General features: G+C 42.6%; 1 protein-coding gene across 1 annotated transcript; it reads left to right on the forward strand.

Annotated features, from left to right (window-relative positions):
- Positions 1-1,415: 1,415 nt before the first annotated feature.
- Positions 1,416-14,350, forward strand: NDUFA12 (NADH:ubiquinone oxidoreductase subunit A12). The gene is given in 5 exon segments (XM_061351308.1): positions 1,416-1,634; positions 1,637-1,776; positions 5,022-5,104; positions 6,051-6,138; positions 14,080-14,350. Coding segments are annotated over 5 exon segments (711 nt in total). The 3' UTR covers positions 14,261-14,350.
- The last annotated feature ends 5,488 nt before the right edge of the window (positions 14,351-19,838 follow it).

The following is a 19,838-nucleotide window of genomic DNA, read 5'->3' on the forward strand; positions in this document are numbered from 1 at the left end:
TGAGTGTATTTTAATATATTTAGCAAATTTTCTAAGAGTTTTAATTGAGAAAATGTAAATAACCTGCCACAAGTGTACTGAAGCCTGAGACTTGCCACAAAACAGATGCTGTGGTTACAGCACAGCTCACCAAATCAGTAGGGCTTGTGTTTTCTGTCTGAACACAAAATCACTTGTGTTTAAATTAAAAACTGTTGAACGGGAAACTTAGACACCATACTATACGTTAACATGGGTATTATATTTCCACACTGTGACCTTGGCTGGCAGATCTTTTTCACAGTCTCATTTTCCTACTTAATATTTCACTTCAGCTCCTGCTTTCTCTGTTCCCAAATCCCCAGTTCCCATAGTGTTGGCGCCCAGCTGCTTGGCCTCTTTGAGACAGCTGGGCTCCACTGAGCAGCCAGTGCTGGCTACAACACTGGTCTGTGTTCACCAAGTGTTTTTCCAAGTCCTGCCTGCTCTGACAAGGTAACATGGATCTATTTTCAGCCCTTGTGAAGGTCAGTAAAGTAGTTTCCGCACCCTGCCAGACCAGCCTTGCAGTAACAGCGGTAAAGTACTCCCAGTGTCCCCAGCACGGCAATCAAAACTATTTCTTCCTGCTGCTGCAGAACCAGAAGACAGTGGGATGAGATGTAGATGGAAAGGTGGATAAGAGATACATGTTCCTAAATAGCCTCCCAGAGTTAGAAAAAGCCAGGGACCATCACCCACAGTTTGCATGAGGTGAGATGTCACCTCCCCTACCTCCTATTTTCTGGTCTAGGCAATCCTGGGCTTCTCACTGCCACTTTCAGTACTTGTGCTGTGACCTGTGTGGAAAAAAAGGATAGACAGTAGACATTTTTATTAAAAACAAAAATAAAAGGTGAGGGAGTCCCTATCCTGAATTTTTCTTGATTTTTCACATGTGAGCAGCCACTTTTCTGTGGATTTAGACTATGCAGATTGGAAGTACAAATCTGAGCATCTTCATCAGAAAATACCCTTCGGCAACCTTAGCAAAGGCCAGAAAAAGGATCTTGCTGCTGGTTGTTTCTGGGTTTAAAAAAAAAAACAAACACATGATAGATGTACTCGGAAAAGTGTGGTCTGCCCGCCCTGGGGAGCTGTCATGCTTTTGCCTGGAGTGGCAGTACCTGGGATACCAGGGTGCTGTTAAAGCAGAGCGGTGAGATCCAACTACAGCTGAAGGTTTTTGCAACGGCCATCAGCCAAGGACACATGTATTTGTGAGGATGAGTTGTGAGGGAGTTCTGAACCTACAGCCTGGTGGAGAAGGAAATCTAATGGCAGCCTACAACTGCTTGCAGGACGGCTAATAAGGACGGTGGTGCCACCTTCCTCATTGGAGTGGATCACAGAGCAGCAGTGGATGGCTGAAGAGCTGCTTGCGGGGCTGAGGCAGGATGAGGAGTAACCCACTCGGCAGCAGGGCAGGACAGCACCGAGCTGCCTGGAGGGCGGTGTATCGGCCACGGCGGGCCTGCTCCAGGCCCGGACAGCCCCACCACGGAGCGTCGGCAACCACCAAACAAACGAGGGACAGCGATACAGCTCCTGTGCCCTGCGGTCCCCGCTCCGCCGCTGGGAGAGGGAGTTGGTGCTGTCGCGGCGGGAGGCGGGGCAGCCCCAGGCCGGAACGGCGGGGGGAGCCGGGAGGGGGCGGCACCGCTCCAAGATGGCGGAGTACGTGCAGCTGCTGAAGAGGGCGATGAAGCACCTCGGCGGCCACGGCGGCGTCCGCGGTGCCATGTGGCAGCTGCTGAGGTAACGGGGCGCCCAGCGTCCGGCGCGCCCGGCACAGGCGGCGGGGGGTCCCACGTCGCCGCACCGCGGGGTCACCTTGACGGGTGGATGGGCGGGCGGCGAGCGCCCTGCCCCTCACGAAGTTTGGGGGTGAGGGGCCGTCACAAGGACGGCCCTCCGCTGCTGCTCACCGGGGCTGCCGGCGGGCTTTGCTCCCTCCGGGCGGTGCGCGGCGCTGGGCAGGCCGCAGGAGGAGGCCGCGGCGCACCTTGCGGGCCGAGCGGCGGTGGGCTGGGGCGGTGCGGTGCGGTTCGCAGCCCTCAGCCCTTGTCGGCCGCAGATACTGTGGTCAGAGCGTTCTCCAGCCAGGCCTCGGCAGTTGTCCTCTTATCTTTAGGCAGCTTGGTGGGTTCCTCGATGCTGCGCTGTTAGTACTGCCCTGGCAGGTTTCGTCTCTCAGCCTCCAGCACTCCAGCCTCAGCTCTTCTTAGCCTTGTTGCCACAGCCGTGTCCACCGTGCTGACGCTCAGCTCTGCTGCAGCCACCTTCTGTGTTTCTGTGCATGTGCTGCTGCTGAAATCCTGCTGTGTAAAACAAGGAATGAACTCACCTGCTTCATGAGCTGTAACTCTTTAACACTTCAAACTATGCATCTGCCTCTTTGGCAACAGGTTGTCACCACTGACCTGTGCTCAGCTTTGGATGCCCTCTAGCTCCAGTGGAATCTTCTTGCAGAATTAGTTGTAGCCTTTATTTCCAGCCATGTCTGTTTACTTTGCCCCCCAAGCACAGAACTTCACACTCATCCACATTAAACTTTATCCTATTTTTGTTCCCTGCTCACATCTCTGCCTTGTGGATAGTATTTTGAATTGTGTTTTGAATTGTGATAGCTGTTCTTGAAGCTCCTCCCAAACAGGAGGAGCTACACATTTACTAAGTCTGAATGGTACATGGTCCGAATTTGGCAGTGTCAGTAATCCGTTATCTTTGTACCTGGCCTTGGAAAAGTAATCAAACATTTCTTCAGGGTCCAGTGAATGTTGTAGGCCTGACCATGTAGCCCAAAAAGCCTGGTTTTAATCACTAGTGGGAAGTCAAGGAAAGAGTACGGGATAGGGAGGATATGCAAAGGTGAGGTTCTCTGCTATATATCAAGGTCTGTCTTACACTAGAATAAACAAGGTAGGATTTCTGAGCCTTCGTGATGCCTTTTATTCCAGTCATCATAATAACCCTCTTTCCTTGCAGTTTAAATTGATTGGTTTTGAACAGTTAAACATAACATTTTACACAGTTGCTAATCAGGCCTCATCAGTATTTTCATGCAGTGGCTTTAATACTTGTTTTGTTCACTGGAGACAGCTCAGTTCACCTGGTACAGCCTAGGGTCAGCTTTGGTTTTTTTTCCCCTCAGTGTCACCTCATTGAGAACTTGTTATTCGCTTGTGATATCCAGATGTTCCCCTTGCATTATGCACGTAGTGCTGCAGATCTTACTAGTCTCTAGGTGCATCCCCTTCATACCATGCTGACACCATTGAGTTCCATGCTGGTGGTACCAGCCCAGCCCTGAAGACAGTACTGAACCTCCTATACAACAGTGTAACCTTCTCTGTCTGGTAGTATCGTAACATGTCGGACTCCTGTGCTTTCTGGGGATGGGTTTCTGATTTGGTTTTGTTTTCGCCAGGAACCTGGTAAAGTGTTAAGTAAGTCTACTAACATCATCATTCTTTGTGGAACTTCACTAGAAACTTTGGATCAATTCTATTTCTTCTTCCAGCTGAGCATGTTGTTTTCTTCCTGTCAGTGTATTAGTCCCTTTACAGTTATTATACATTTCAAAACATTTTTTCATTTGTTTGTGGTACAATATTTTTGAGGTCAGCTTGTCTTTGGGGACATCTCAACTTCGTATTCCTGCTGTGATGACAGGCAGCTTCTGACTTTTCTGTCTCCACGGTAGAAAGCAGTTCAGGTAGACCTTCCTCTTGCACAATGTTTTTTCAAGCTGTTAAGCAGTATCAGTTAAGACAATATATAATTTCCCTGGCTACTGTTTTACTATTATTATTGTTTTCTGTTATCCTCCCTAAGTTGTTTTCTTCACTTTGTTTCCCTTTTCAGGCAGTAGCTATTACACTGGCAGTTCTCAAGAAGGAATGGAGCTGAGAAAATAAAAGTGTAGAAGAGTTTGAGTGTTAGGTTTCACTAGAGTGCCTCTTCCTAAGCACATCTTAAGGAACGTCTTGTCAGGGAGCTTATGTGAGTCAAAGATCACAGGTTGTGCGAAAACCTTTCTACCATGAAGGAAGAGAGAATAGACAAGACTGGAGGCAGTGCTCTCTTTTTTTCTGTTCAGAAGACTGAAGTTAGAACAGAGTAGTGCTAGGTGGAAAATCACACCTGCTCCTCATAACTATACCGACCATAAACATAGTCACTGCCCCCTTTCATCTTTCAGGCCACTGAATCTTTGATCCCAGCTCAAGGAATAGACTTGGTGCTTACAGGAAGAGTGATCAAGGTGTATCTTGCAAAAACTGATGTATTTTAGAAGTAATTACTTGGAGAAATGATCTACCCAAGTCAGGAGACTTTCTCTACAAGGGTTTTATTCGGAATTTCTCTGCTTTTCTCTAAATGCTTACATCTTTCATAGTTATACCAAAGCTAGAAAGTAACAGTTGTAATTTAGGGTTTAGTGTGCATTTCCTTGGCAAGCAGCTATGATGGCTTAAAATACTACTGTTCCTCCTGGCGGTTAGTGCCCACATGGACATGTGAGATCTCTCAATGTGCTTTAGTGCTGACCACTTTTCCATGGCAATTCAAGCTGAAATGCTTGTAACAAGTAGTTGAGAAGGATGGTAACATCTTCAACGAAATGTATTTAACATGTGTCTCTGGGAATCCCTTCCACAGCTTTTAAGGTTTTGTGGGTGTTACATTGTGTATATTGCAGAGTCACTTTGTCTTCCACTATGAAGAGCTTTTAAATAAATAATAACCCCCAATGGCCTTTTTGTATAACTTTTATTATCCTGTCACTGGAGTGCACATTAAAGGCATGCTGGCATTAGTTGCAGAGTTGGTGATTATGTTTTGCTGTCCATAAGCTTGCATAGTTTTTTTAATACCTTTATATATATATATATGTTTAAGAGTTTTCATTACAGATTTCTACCAACCCCTAAGAAACTTCTATCACAACTTAATTCTAACATGATGGTAATTGAAAGTGTTGTTTTGGGAATTCACAGGGTCAATGATTTGAAGACTGGTACACTGGTAGGAACTGACAAATACGGAAACAAATACTATGAAGACAGAAGAAACTTCTTTGGTATGTGTACTAGTGTGAACACCTCCTGACTGTCCAACTTTGCATAGCTTGTGTAGTTTCTGTTAGTGAAATAAAACGTGCTGTCTGCCTGACTTCCTCACACGTAACTTGTGTGAGTCTTAAAGAGGGGGCAAGAAATGCTTTGACATCTTTTGTTTCTCTGTTGCTTCTCTCAGTTCCTTTGCCAACATAGTCAATCTGAAATACAGGACAAATGTAAGACACTCAGATGTTTTCCATATAGGTACGCCTATACGATAATCTAATTGAGGGCTGAATTCGGTCCCTGACCTAAAAGCTAGTAGCTTAAAAGGTGGGGGAAGAAAGAGAAATGCCTTTAAAACTGTCTTGTAGCTATACTTACTTGTGTGAGCATTTCATGGCAAAGAGACACAGATTAGCTTAAACTCCTGTTAAGTAATGTGATTTTAAATAACATTTGTAGAGTACTTGAAAAGGTAGCACCTAAAACAACAAAGGTGGAAGGTGATGTGTAAGTAATTGACATGCTTGGTAGGCCGAACTCTGCCTGCTGTAGGTTAACTGGTAGGGTACCTGGGGAAAGCAGCTGCTGGTAAACATTGCTTGCTAGTTTTATATGGCTGAAACTTAGTTTAATCTTCAGCTACAAATGGCAATGTCCTTTTGGAAAAGACTCCTCCCAGAAAACTGTTTCTCTGCCTGAAAATTTTCTAAGTTCCTATTTCCCATTACTTATAAAATAGCTAATACTTGTTTCCTCATGAGGGCATTAAATACAGCCATATCAAAATACAGTAACAGTGGAAATATGGAAGACTTAGAAAAATAAAAGCTATAGAGACTTTGAAATAAGTGCCCATAATGGTAGATACTTTTTATGAAAATACTTTTCCTTGTTCTTTTCTTTATATGAAAACAGTTTGGTTTTTTGAGCTGATAAAATATTTCTGTTTGTTTATTTAAGGTCGCCACAGATGGGTCATCTATACTGATGAAATGAATGGCAAAAATACATTTTGGGAAGTTGATGGAAGCATGGTGCCACCCGAATGGTAAACCATTTAGCTTAATAATGTGGCCAAACACCACAATTGCCTGTATATTTTCTTGTATTACAAAGCAGAAAGTTAAAAAAATTAATTATAAAGTTTTCTTGGGTGCAGCTATCTTATATATGGCCAGAAGATTTGAGACTTTTAATCCCTATTCATAATGTTATATTGCCCACTGTCTTTAACTGTCACGCTCACTGCTTCTTGGAATGAGAAGAAGATTTTGACAGCCAGATTGAGCAGGTGAAGCCAGTCTTCCAATTTTCCTTACTGTGATTCTGTCTTAATGGTTTGGCAAAGCATACAATAGCATTGAGCAGCCTGAGGGAGAAAAAAATAGCTTAAATTATCCATTCTAGACAAGAACCCAAAGAAGGTAAGGCAGTAATGCAACAACATTCCCTATTCTACAACCATTAACAGCATAATTGTTTCAGTGGATATACCTTGATATTCTACAAGATGATGAACAGCAAAGGGCCAGGGTACTCAGCTCAGTATGTTGACTACTACTTGACTATATTTTTTCTTCAGGTTTTATTTTCTGTTTATGCCTTTCAGTAGTAAGTACAACCTCGAGTTCAAGATCTCTGGCCACACAGCTGTTAGTACTTTTTTTGTCTTCCTAAATAACTCAGGAAAAACACATCCCAAATAAAGAAACGGTTTATGCTAGCAAAGCCAACTGCCACCTGATTCTTGGGGAGTATAAACAGCACTTCAGCCACAAAGTAGTGAAAGATGGTATGAAGTTAGAGGTGTTTGGGTAGACTGAGCGTTGCTGAACACTGGCTTTTATTGTTCCTGTGACAGATGTTCTGTGCAAGGCTGAGATTAATTATGTAAGCTCCTAAATTGCGGCTGTCATTAGAACATTTGAGAAACCTGTGGGCAGATTGTCTAAGTAGTCAATTTTGCTTCAAATTCTCCCAGCATTAAAATTAGATTTAATGCAGTGAATGCTTTTTTCTATCTTCTTCAGTAAAAGCTTAATGGCATTGTTTTTAGAAGTGGCATCAGAATCTCCAAAACCAGCATGTTCATGCCAGTGCTGAGCTGTTCCTTGTTACCTGCATAATAATTGTTGTTTTTATCCTTGCACTATTAGATTGTGCCAGTTTTCAAGATGGTCCTTATTTTGAATCACACTTTTTTGTTGTTTTCTCTTTTTTTTGCTTGTGCTTATGTGTTGTTTATTGTGTGCTTAAAAACCTCAGTAAAGGGTTTCTTTCTGAGTGTCAAAGTGCTGTTTCTAAGATCAAGTAGCTTGTTTAGATCACAGAAATTAGTGAGGTAGAAAAACTTGGTTTTCTGTTAGTGTGGGAAAAATTGCCCTGGAAGAAACAGTAAAAATTTAGTTATTTTCAAGGCTGGTCAGTGCAGTGAGGCACAAATGGGTAAACAGTCCTGTCTCCTGAGGTATTTTATCAGGAAACTTAGTTGTGCAGTACTGTTCAGTTTTGGGGGTACTTTTTTATCACTGATAAATTTGTATATCTCATGGCAACCCTAGATGTTCATTCTTATGTAGGAGTCCTAGCTTTGTGACACATCTAAATCACTGGCATTTAATTTTATACTATTTAGATACATCTTTAAAAATAGAAACATTTTGAGTGGGAATAAATGCTAGTTTTTAAGACTCTTTATTTTTCATCTGATGGTATACCATCTTAAATTTTTGAAGTGGCATAAACTTCTGAACTGAGACTATGTATTGTTCATGTATTGTACAAGTTTCTGTCCACGTCAACATTGGGGTTGTGCAGATACAGAGGGAACTGAGTGGGTTTACTGGACCCAGAAATGTTTTAGAAAGAAATTAGGTTGTGTGAAATTACTTCTATTAAAAAAGAGATGAATTTGGTCTCTAGTATAATAGTACCTGTCCTGTCAGTTGTAAAAAATGTTTCTCTCTCAAAACGCTAGCCCTGCCTTCAACAGACGAAAAGCTTAGCAACCTTTGGTCAGCTGGGAAGCATATAAAGTACTGTTGTAACAGCTGGGTTGTGATCTGAATACTTCTTCTAAATTATGATTTTTCACATCAGGTTTTAGTTAATTCAGCTAAGCAGAGCATTTTGTGGGTATGTTGTTGTACCCTCTGAGGGTGGAAGCAGGTTTTACTATTGTTTATGCTGGTGTTACTTTCAGAAACTATTTTGGAACTGTCATGCCTAAAGATGGCACTTTTAAAGAAATTGACCAGGGATAACCTAGAGATTTCTGATTTTTATTTTGTTAATAGTAATGCTAACTAGTTTGTAATGATTTTGCAGTGATTTTCTAAAAATCCTACTGTATGTAGGATCGCACTACAGATTATCTTACTGATTACACTATTTTCTTGGGAGGAATAGAAAACACTAGCAGATATGCAGGAGAAACACTCCCTTTCTTCTGCGCATCTTCTGTGCATCCTGAAGAATAGTTTTGTGGACAGTTGTGTACTTTCAGGCTTATAGAATATGAATGATTGTTGAAATACCGTCAGGTGGACCTTACCATGTGTGATGAATTGGGAAAAAGCATTTTGGAGTATCGAAAAGTTCTGAAAACAACTGTCTGGGAAAATAAAATGAGAGTTCATTTAGCTACCCTTTACCTTTTTTTTCAGATACTAGAGAAAAGAAAAAGCAGCAAGAAAAAACATCTCATGTAGTAACATACTGTAGTAGCATTTTTAGGAAGCACTGAGTATTTTCAGCATTCTGAAATAATTGATGTAATGTCTTCTGACAACGGATGTACTGAAATCACAGTCTGAAGGAAATCAGAAGAGTTGTTTTGACATATGTCTACTATACAGGGAATTGAGACTTGTTTTTTAAAAAAATACTGCCATACAAGAGTATGTAGGCTTGTGGTTCATTCTGATTTAGTTGTGTTTTTTAACTCCTTGTGACTCTGTGTTTTCTTTTCAAAGATTCTGGGAGGTTCAGCTTGAGTCTGCTTGGGGGGAGTGTGAAACTTGGAAACCAATTTTCCACTTTTGGTGGGGTTATGCTGTGAAGTAAGGCTTCCTTTGGAGAGTCCAAAGTCCGTGCAAGTAAAGCCCTGATGTCCTAGATTCTAGCTGTGCTTCTCTTGCATCGTATTCAGTCTTTTCATGGCTCTCCACCCACTATCCATTTACCATTTGTCTGGTTTAATCTAGGTTGGTTTGTGTTTTGGCCAAATACTTTGTAGAACAGATTGACAACTGGTTTATGTAAACAAATGAGTTAAAAATAATTTGCTCTTTCAATATGTTATGCCCAGTGTAAGAAGAACTATAATTTGAGAAGAGTTTCCTCCTTTTGCAGGGGCACTTCATTTTGCCAGCACTGTCCTATGTATAATGTCTGTCCTCTGCTTTGATGTTTAATTCCTTATGGTGCAAATCTGACATATTTGGAAGAGCCTCAGGGGTGCTAACTTCCTACTGTGGAATAGTTAATATTCAACTCTGGTTTAATAACCTACATCCTCTTTAGTTAATCTGACAGCTGAAGGAGGAAGGAATGTAGCATGTCAGACTTACAAGTGCCAATATACTAAGAAATGTAAAGAAATGTGCTAATCTCCTGTAAAGCTGCGGCTTTTAAAGTCTGCCTCCAAGGAAAACAGGCAAAAAGATTGAGCAGAAAAGTAGGGGGGTAAAAATTCTGCCCTTTTAATAGCTTCACAGTAAATCTGTGGGGTTTATAACTAGATTAAATACTACTATATGGTTTCAGGTAAATGGGATGCTCATTACTATACAATGGTATCTTATGGCAGCATGCATGAGAAATCAAAGTGAATCTCCCATGTGCAAACAAATAAAAGCATGTTTCTTGACCCTTTTTCTGTCTTCCTATTCTTCTCTGCCCTTTGACCATAACATACATCTTCACTTCCCTTGTGTTTTACTGCAGCATGGTTAACTTTGTTGAAAAAAGTGGATGCCAACCAGTTGGCAAACATCCTGAACTTACGTAGATGGTGCCTGAACCTTGCAGATGCACATATGGTAATAGCTGCAGAGTTTGTATAGCATCAGTTCTTGTTTGACAGCTTGTACATCATATAATTGGCTCCATTCCCTTGTAGCTTCAGTTGGAAACTTCCTTGCCTTTAAATATTTGTTTAAGACCTGGGGGAAAATTCTCATGGAGTCTTGAGAGCATTTGATGATACTGTCATCTATCTACCCAAGGAAAAGGCCGGCGACTTCGTTAGCCTCAGTCTGCTTGGTAGTGACTTTGGTCTGTGGTTCAGGAAGCTGCGTCAGTCTCTTCAGAGCTTCTGCTATGCTCCTGAATTTCTTTGCTCTATCTAAATTGTCTGCTTTTTTGTAGGTTTTAAGTCATTAATTGCTTTTGAATCCTTTTTTTTTCCATGCATGGATTTACAGGGAGAATTTATATGGAAATCTGGCCATCTGCAAGATGTCAAATCTCTTTATTCATGCTATTCAATCTAGTGCATGAAAAGCTTTTCTTGAGCATCTGAGAACAGAGTCTATGAGACATCAGAGCTTCAAAGGACTCTTTGAGGAAGGTTGTCAAGGGGAAAGTCTTCCCAAAATAAAATTTTCAGATTTTATGTATTTTTACTTAAGTGGAGAGTGAGAGCCTTTGTTTGAGACAACAGATTAAGTGCAAACCAAAATGCTTTTGTAAATAACATGCTGGGCTTCTGAGGGGAATCGTGACCAGGCTTAAGCCCTGAAACTCTTGTTTCTGCCAACTCTGATGCTCCTCACAGGAGGCATGATATCTCAGGTGGTGTGAAGCACACTAGTACACAATTCTGATGGGTGTGAACTGGGAGAGGGAGTTCACCTAAGGTCAGAGTTTGTGTAATGGGGGCAGGGCATTTCAGAGGCTGGTAATGACTTACTGGTCAAAACCAACCACATGCATCACCTGAGCTACACCTGCAATGAGATTCAGAGCCATTCCACCTGAACTCTTGGGCCAGAGTAGGGCAGCTCCAGGCTGGTCTGCACAACCAGGTGCCTTCTGCCACAACCTGTTCTCATAGGCAAAGGAAATGGACTTTTCAGTCCTGTTCTGGCCGGGGGATGCCAGTTTGCTGCGCCGCGAAATGTCAGCCTCCACACTGAAGACAATAAATGCCCTTTTCTTCTCGAGGGGAGGGAGAACAGCTCCTCCTATCATTGTGAAGCAGAATTCATCAAGCGTTGGATTGTTCACCCACTAATAGGGAACGTGAGCTGGGATTAGACCATCGTGAGACAGGTTAGTTTTACCCTACTAGTAATCCTGCTCACCCCCAGTGCGTGCGCTTGGCTGAGGAGTCACTGGCGTGAGGCTACCATCTGTGGGCTTACGACTGAACACACCTCTAATAATCCCGCCTAGACACTTGATGTTGTGCTGTTGTGTCATCAGTCGCTTGTGATTGATCCAGGAGATGACAGCCTTGTTCAGAATGCATGGGTAAAGCTATTCCCGAATCTTCGTTAGCGAAGACAGACCTTCCTCATGGGAGAAGGAAAACTCCTATCTTCAAACCCCGGCTGATGGAGCTCGTCTGGCCTTGTATGGTCTTCCATCAAAAAGGACACTCTTACAAAACCTATGACCTGTGGACTTTGCTGTCAGCGTCCTAGCTAACTAGGCTGTGCCAGTTAAACCTCAGGTTTAAAGGATGGGGCCAGTTCTGCGCAACCTGCGCCTCACCTAAGAAATCCACTGCGCAGGCTGGAAGGGCTCACTCTCACTTCTCTGTATGGATGGGCAAGGAACGAAATGGTAGGTGACAAGGTGCATGGGAACCTGCAGATCCAACCTTGCATGTGGGCGGACCAGCGCATGGGTAGCTCAAGATTGCTCAGGAGATGACAGTCCTGGTCAGACACTTCCTAATTGCCTTAGCACACTTTTTTCAGCCAGATTTGCATATCCCATATGCCCTTGGTCATCGTGCTTGTAGTAAGTGTGGTTAAAGCCCTTCCCAAATCTTCGCTCATGAAGCCAAGCCATCGATATGTGGCGTATCAAAGACGGACTCCAGTTCTGGTGAAATCTGAAGACCTTTATTGCGTCTTGCATCCATTTTATAGTCCACTAAGTGCTAAGCAGTAATTTTCCACTCTCTTACTTCCTTGTCATCCTTATTCAGCAAAACTACTAAGGGTTACAGATATTTACGTGTTTGGTCTGTCTTTGAGTTACACATACTGATTTATCTTGCAAACCGCCTGCTTTGTTTTGCTAACCGATCTTGACGCTTCATTGTTCTCTTTACTGTTCCGAAGGCTTAAGCCAACCAAGGCGATGATAATACCTGGATCCATTTCGTTAACTATTTCTATCACTTCACCCACAGTAATACCAGGTTTAAAATCGAGCAAGGCCTGATCCTGTATCCTCAGACCACACCATGATTTGTAGTGCTATGGGGGTGCCTTCTTCCAGACAGAAATCATTACCCCAAATCTTTTATAATAGAAGTAGTGGAAATGTGTACTTCAAATGATACCAGACTTACGAAGGAGAGTGGGGGGAGGAAGAGAGGGATCCACTTCCCATTCATGTTGCTACTTAATATATATAACACTTCCAAACTCCTAAGTGGATGATTTTTCCCATAGGAGGCCCTTCTTTACCTCTAAACAAGTTGGGTTTTCTTACTTTTAAAGGATTTTATGGTTCCGTCTGGTTTTGTATTCAATCCAGTTTCCTGACAGTCCTTAGTCTTATAACTTGTGGCTTTCGTTTTGGGGTTTTTTTTGTTGGTTTTTTTTTTAACTTCTAGAAAATGAACATGTGGCTGACATTTTTTAAAGTGAGATTTAGTACTAAAGTTATATCCAAAGTTGTGATTTTTAGCTTTTCTGAAAAATCTAGTAACTATTTGACTGGGAAGATAATCAACCTTCTGTAGAGCTCTTCAGATTTAGAATATACTTGTCAGTCTGTTTCTCACTACTTTTATTGAGGTTTTGTTTTGCTGTATCAATGAAGTGTGCCAGATTTGTTGCTAAAGGCTGAAGATGCAATTTTTAGGCTTTCCAATAATAACTGAAATAGAAGAATTCTTATTTTTAGGTCGAAGTCTTTGACAAAAGCTGATTAGCAGAAGCCTCTTTAATTCTACCTCAGTAAAAAATACATAAGCTTGCAAAAAAAGTCATAACCTCACTTCTGTCAACTGTGCATGCAGAATGAAGAACTGGCAGATAATTATTCAGGTTTGAAAGTTGCTCTGGGCACTGTAATAGAAATGGGATGAAACCAATTCAGTTGATCCCTGCTATAGTGTTTCAGTAAATTGTTATGGAAAGTACTTTGCTTGATCATTAATGTTGTTTGCACAAGGGAGGATTGGCATTTAGTTCCTAGGTAAAGGATAATCACTATAATCACTCGATAATTACTCCATCCCTGATCGCTATTAATCATTTCACTGTGCACTCAGTAAACATTTAGGTGATTGATCGTTGTAGGTGAACCTGCACCATTAATTCATATCCCAAGTGGTTGCTTCATGAATGCTTTGGAGTTGGTACTGAAGTTGTTGTGCAGCGTAGTCTTTTGGTAATCACACCAAACCAAAAACCTAAAACCCAACAAAAAAAAAAAACCCAGACAATGAAACAAGACCTTGTGGTTTTGTCATTTTGACCTGGCTGGCTGGTTAAGGCCATACAAACAGGTAACAATTAAATAGTCTGCTCAAATACTGAGCGTACAGAGGAACAGGAAATTCAAACTTGGGTGTGCTTTCAGTTGCTTAGGAGCAGAACTCTTACTTATCAGTTATGTTTCTGTAATTACTTTAAATCAGCATCCTATACCCTCATTCAAAGTCCTAATGGATTAAAATTATACTACCACTAACTCCCCAAATAAATCCTTAGTGTCTTCAGAGGAGAACCCTTGGGAGGAAGGCTTGTTACAGGTCATTTAATGTTTCTTAATGACAGTGTGTCTTTTTCCTCTTAAGGCATCGCTGGCTTCACTCAATGACGGATGACCCTCCAACTACTCATCCACCAGTTGCTCGGAAATTTATCTGGGAGAACCATAAATTCAATCTGAGTGGCACTTCCGGACAGTATGTACCTTACTCCACTACTCGCAAGAAGATACAAGAGTGGGTCCCACCTACAATGGCTAGCAAATAACAGCAAAAAAACGTGACTTGCCTCAGCTTTGGCTTTCAGCATAAATTGTATTTTCACTGGTTTTATTCAGAATAAAAACCTTCTACAACAGCTTTAATTTAGCATATTGAATAGAGGGGGGAAATGAGTGGGAAAACATTCGGAAGAGGTAGAGGACAGAATACATGACAAGTCTTAATCTCATCAAGATATCAGGCTTTTGAAATATTGTCAGTGGCTCCTGTCTTCACATAAGCAGCTCCCAAACTCTTTATAGCATGAGAACCATTCCTGTGAGTCACTCCTCACATTTGTACCATTCAACAGAATAAAAATACAAACTTGAAATACAGGATTATCATATTTAACATTTATCCTATTATAGCTTCTGCATGGCAAATAATGTACTATTCATGTACTGTTTTAGGAAGTCATCTCTTTAAATATTTATAATTCAAGTTAGAATAATACAGCCAATCAAGGATTATAGTTTTTATTCATAAAATCTTTGTACATGAATACAAAGTACATGTACAGCATGCATTGCTGTATTACAATACGATATCAGTCATAATACAAAAACTCGTAAGGCTATAGTAATCAAGTGACATCTCACCCCTTAAAGGAACTTAGCTATATGCAGAAGGCCCCCTGTCACAAATACGTGTTTTGATTGCTTCTGTGTTACTGAGATTCATTAGTAGTTAGTCTCACAAAGGTTTGGGAATGGGCTATTGTCCTGGGTTCAGCAGTAGCAGTTATTTTTTTCTCCTCAGTAGCTGGAGCAGCGCTGTGTTTTTGACTTTCATCCTGGGAACAGCGCTGATAACCCCGATGTTTTTAGTTACTGCTCAAATGTTTACTCTGACCAAGGACTTTCTGAGCCTCATGCTCTGCCAGGGAGGAGGGGAAGCTGGGAGGAAGCAGAGACAGGACACCTGACCCAAACTAACCAGAGAGGTATTCCATACCACAGCACATCATGCCCAGGATGTAACTGGGAGTGACCCGGAAGGGCACTCACTGCTCGGTCGAACTCGTTTTGGTGGGTGGTATCGTATTATCTTCCCTTGTTATTTCCCTTACCATTATTGTTATTGGTGGTAGCAGCAGTGATTTGTGTTATACCTTAGTTACCAAACTGTTCTCATCTCAACCTGTGGGAGTTACATTCTTTCCGTTCTCCTCCCCGTCCCTCCAGGAGCGGGGGAGGTGGGAGGAGAAAAGGGGGGAGGGGGGGGAGCAGCGTGGGCTGCGTGTCTTACTTGATGACAGGGTTTAAACCAGGACAGCTATTTGCCTTGGTGTGGCAAGACTTTAAAGGTCCTTGGAAGTTCTGAAAGTCATTGTTTTGGGGAGGTGGACAAGTACAATGTACCAGAACCTATTTTCGAAGTTGTGCAGTTGCAAGTTCACATTTGAGTGCTGTTTGGGGCTGTGACTCTTTTCTTGCACTTGGTTGGTTCTTATTCCAGCCTGCTGGTATTTTTTAGCAGAGCTACCCTTTCCACAAGGCCTCTCATATCTGATAAGCTAATCTGTAGATAGCAAATGGAGGTGGGATGCCCGCCCAGCCCCTCACTCAGGCCACCACCTCAACTAGATGGGGGAGAAAATAGAAAGCTCATGGGTAGAGATAACAGTGTGGAGACTGCTTGCCAGTTACCATAATGAGCAAAAGAGACTTCCATTTCTTGCCAATTAAATAGATTTGCGCAGTGAGAAACAGAGGCAAAAAAATGTAATGCGTGATGGTTCTGTTCTTCCTTAAGCACTCTTTCCCAGAGGTGCCGCCATCTTGTCTGCCCGGCTCAGCTGTGCCCTGTGGTGGGTCAGTTGGAACCAGCTGCGTCCGGCATGAGGCAGCCCCAGCCTCTCCTCACAGGGGCTGCCCCTGTGCTCCCTCATTAAATCAAATTCTGCATTAATTCATTACTTAAAGGTGGGTTTCTTAGCTTCAATTGCTTTAAATTAGTCTTTAGGTTAGTGAGGTAGGGAAGTAGCACTTACTGAGATCTCCTAACCTACCTAATTAAAAAAGGGTAACGTTTAATTTAAGGCAACAAAAGCATCGAGCATGACTGAAAAGCAATTTGAGCCATACTGAGCAGCGGACATGGAAAGAACTCTTTCAACATTTTCATCTTGATAGATTATTTGACCGTAAGAACAAGTTTGCCCCAGTGCTTCTGAAGAGCTTCATTACTAACACTCATCTGTACAAGCCCTGTGAGAACAAACCTGGGTAGAGCAATTAACTCTTACTAGTTTCAGCCTCTACCATTTTAATGTGCTTTCTACCTATTTCATTCCTCTTTATTTATCCTGTGGATTTTTTTGATTGCAGTGTGAACACGCATCAGGAGGTACAGTTGGGAATGAGCCTCTGTTCAGGAGACAGACAGGGATGCAGTAACTCTTCCTACACCTCCTGTACTGAACAGAGAAGCTTCAGAGCTGGTTTGTCATTTTGTCAGCTGGAACAGAAATGCTGAGGGAGTGAACAGCTTTGTGTGCAGCAATACTGCACAGAAAATCAGGAAAATGGGTTCACCCTCCTGCCCTGCTGGGCCGAAGCAAGCTTAGGTCTCGGTAGCTTGGTTTGGAAAATAACAGCAATCCCGTTTCTGGAAAGGACAGAAACCCGCTCATCCTGCTTTAATCAGCAGGAGCCACATATGCTGGGTTTTAAACACAGAATTTCACTTACATCTCTTGTAATATTGCTTCTCCAAGGTAGACTGCATAAGGCATTTACGGGACATAAAACATATGCAGAAAAATCAGTGGTCTTCCACAGGGCTCTCTGTAAATGCTTCTGTGATTCAGTCTTTTTACGAGCAACCTCATTCACTTATGGAAGCTCACCTTTGCTCATGACATCTGCCTCAGCATCCAGGCTCAGTTGCTTTCAGGTCTAAATGACATTTTAAGCCAAGCTGCCTGAGTGTCACAGCAGATGGTGTCTTCAGCCAAGTGCAACTGAAGCATTGACAGGAATATTCCCCTTGCACTAAATGTGAGTTTTAGAAGAGGCAACGTTCTGACATGGGAACCATCTCATTAAGAAGACAAATATCTTTTCCAGGGCAGAAAAGTGCTGAAACTCACTTTTATTTTTAAATTGTGCCTTTACTGGTAGCTTTCCACATCCGTGCAGTCCAGGGCAGCCTTTTTGCTGTAGCTGCCTCCAGGCTATCACTGTGCTGACAGCATGCTCACTTAGCCCTGTACATTGGCGTGGAGACCTTCCCTCAACAGGGCATTGCATCCTTCCTTGCTGCTGCCCAGGGCTGTACCTCTCTGTCTAATACAGCCAAAACGTGACATGAGACAGGGTGAAGAATGACAAAGAAAGGAGCTTCAGGAGGCCATCTCCCTATGTGAAGGTCCCAGTAACAACTGGTCAATACTGAGGTGTGCAATACAGCTCTGCAGCACAGATCCTACGGCAGCTGCACCACCAGTCGCATGTGCTGAGCCAGCAGTGATGCACAGCAGAACGTCCTGCCCAGTCCCCATCACTGGGGCTGACTACCAGCAGAGTATTTATCAAGTCCCTGGTAGCTGACCAACAGCCTGGGTCAGCACAACACAGCCTTAAAATACTAAGAGCAGGTTCCATCAAGACGATCCATTGGCAGCACACTGCTCACAAATCCTCCAGATTTTGACTTAAGACCCCAAAATCGTGCTGGCTGTCTAGGTCTGGAGCAGATGGAGGTTGTCTTGCAGACAGAGGACTTGTGCTGTAGGTGAGTACAAACAACACTATTCAATGCTCTTGAGACTTGGTATTAGCTGTGATGTTGAAAGCAGTTAATGAATCCACTGTAGCTGTTTGGCAAAATATCTCTTCATCAGATGAGATAGATGAGAGGCAACACCAGCATCACACTAAAGAGCCTGCAGCAGAGTTATCATTTCATAACCATTTCTAGCTACAGCAAGAGGAGAACTGTTTGGCAGGCAGGGACATCCTAGACCATTTAAGAAAGCTGGAAGGGAGAGGGAGGAGGCCCTGTTCTTTCCTGCCCCAACCTGTCCTGCAGTACTGACTCCAGCATGCTTTGCCCACCTGGCTCCTTGACAGTACACTGAAAACATTGAGGTACTCACCACCTCTCACTTCTATGTCATATAAGCTCAGGCTTCAATTTGGGTGATGTTTCCTGCTAAGGTTGGTGCTGGGAAGCAGTTTTGAGTGGGAATTACAGGGACAATTATTTTGGATACAGTTGGAAGTCATCAGCTCAGGAAGCTGGGGTATATATTTTCCACAGCTGTGATGCATTCAGAGTGAAACCTTTGAGTTAACTAATTCTATGGGGCTTATTATTCTGCTGGCAAGCAAGGGTGAGAGAGAAAACAGATCCTTGCTCTGCTAAGAGGTGAAAACAACTGCAAGTTTAAAGGCTTTCCCTTCACATGGTGCTCACAAGGGGTGTACAAAAGCAGGTACTTCCACGTGGGGGGTAGGGGTGGCAGCCTTTAAATGGAACTTCAGGTTCCCCATGCAGATTCCACAGTAAATGCTGGATTACACCTGCGGGAAGCTTATCTCAGTGGAAGAGCACAGAGCAACCTGTGTCAGTGGGGAAGTACCCAGCAGGGATTTCCTCCCAGAGACCTGGTGAGCTTTGAACACCCCCCTCAGGTTCCCCAAACAGAGCAGGGCCCACGCACTGGAGCTAAAGGTGGCTCATGCTTCCAGCCAAGTTTCAGTGTGGAATCCAGGAAGGGGAGCGCCTTGCTGTGTGTGCCATTCCCAGCTGCCAGCAGGAGTGCGACCACTCTCAGCCCACAGAGGATCTTGAAGCCCCTAGAGACTTGCTTCTGCTGAAGAGCTAGGTCTGTCAGCCATTTCCTTTACTTGCAGTTTCGAGTCACATGGATGCAGGTAATGTCATTTCCCAGACTGATGAGTTTTGCAGGCACTCCTAGCCTTGTTCACATGTGACAAATACAAAGGGCAGAATTGAAGCAGGATTTTGAGGAAAAGGAGCATTTAAAAATTTATATATATAATAATCACCTATATGATCATTTGGGTTTTTTAAAAATAAGACTTATAATTTCCTCTATGCATTTTAGTTTGAAGTTTTGATTCATTATTTTTTCCTGTTAAATATTTACAGAGTAAGGAAAAAATAGAATATGAATATGTCTGCTAAGCAGTATGCGTATGCACGAATGTACAAATACACTTCCAGTAGGAAAAAGAAACACCAAATTTAGCAGAAAGACTGTATTTAATTGGAAAATTGCATTGCAAAGTTTCCAACAAACAATGCTGAATTTTCTTTGTCCAGTTATGAAGATATGTAATACCAGTTAAGAGCTGATATTCAAATCAAAATCAAAGTGTCTTGCTTGTTAGTTGAAATCATGAATTACCTCATTTAGATCAGTTTATGCTGCACTACAAACCTGGTAAGGCAGAACAGATTGCTTTTGATGTTGCAACCCAAAATTTTTGTTTGTGTGCATAAGAGTGAAAGTAAGAGTTAGTGGCTAATTTTTAGGTGGATATTTAGAGCAGAAGCAATGGTTACAAGACAGCTTCTCAAATCACTTCTAAAATCTAAATTGTTTGGGA

The sequence above is a fragment of the Neopsephotus bourkii genome, unplaced genomic scaffold, assembly GCF_033783945.1.
Source record: "Neopsephotus bourkii isolate Nb327-2 ecotype Australia unplaced genomic scaffold, CSIRO-AGI_Nbou_v1 NB_567, whole genome shotgun sequence".
Lineage (NCBI taxonomy): Eukaryota > Metazoa > Chordata > Aves > Psittaciformes > Psittacidae > Neopsephotus > Neopsephotus bourkii.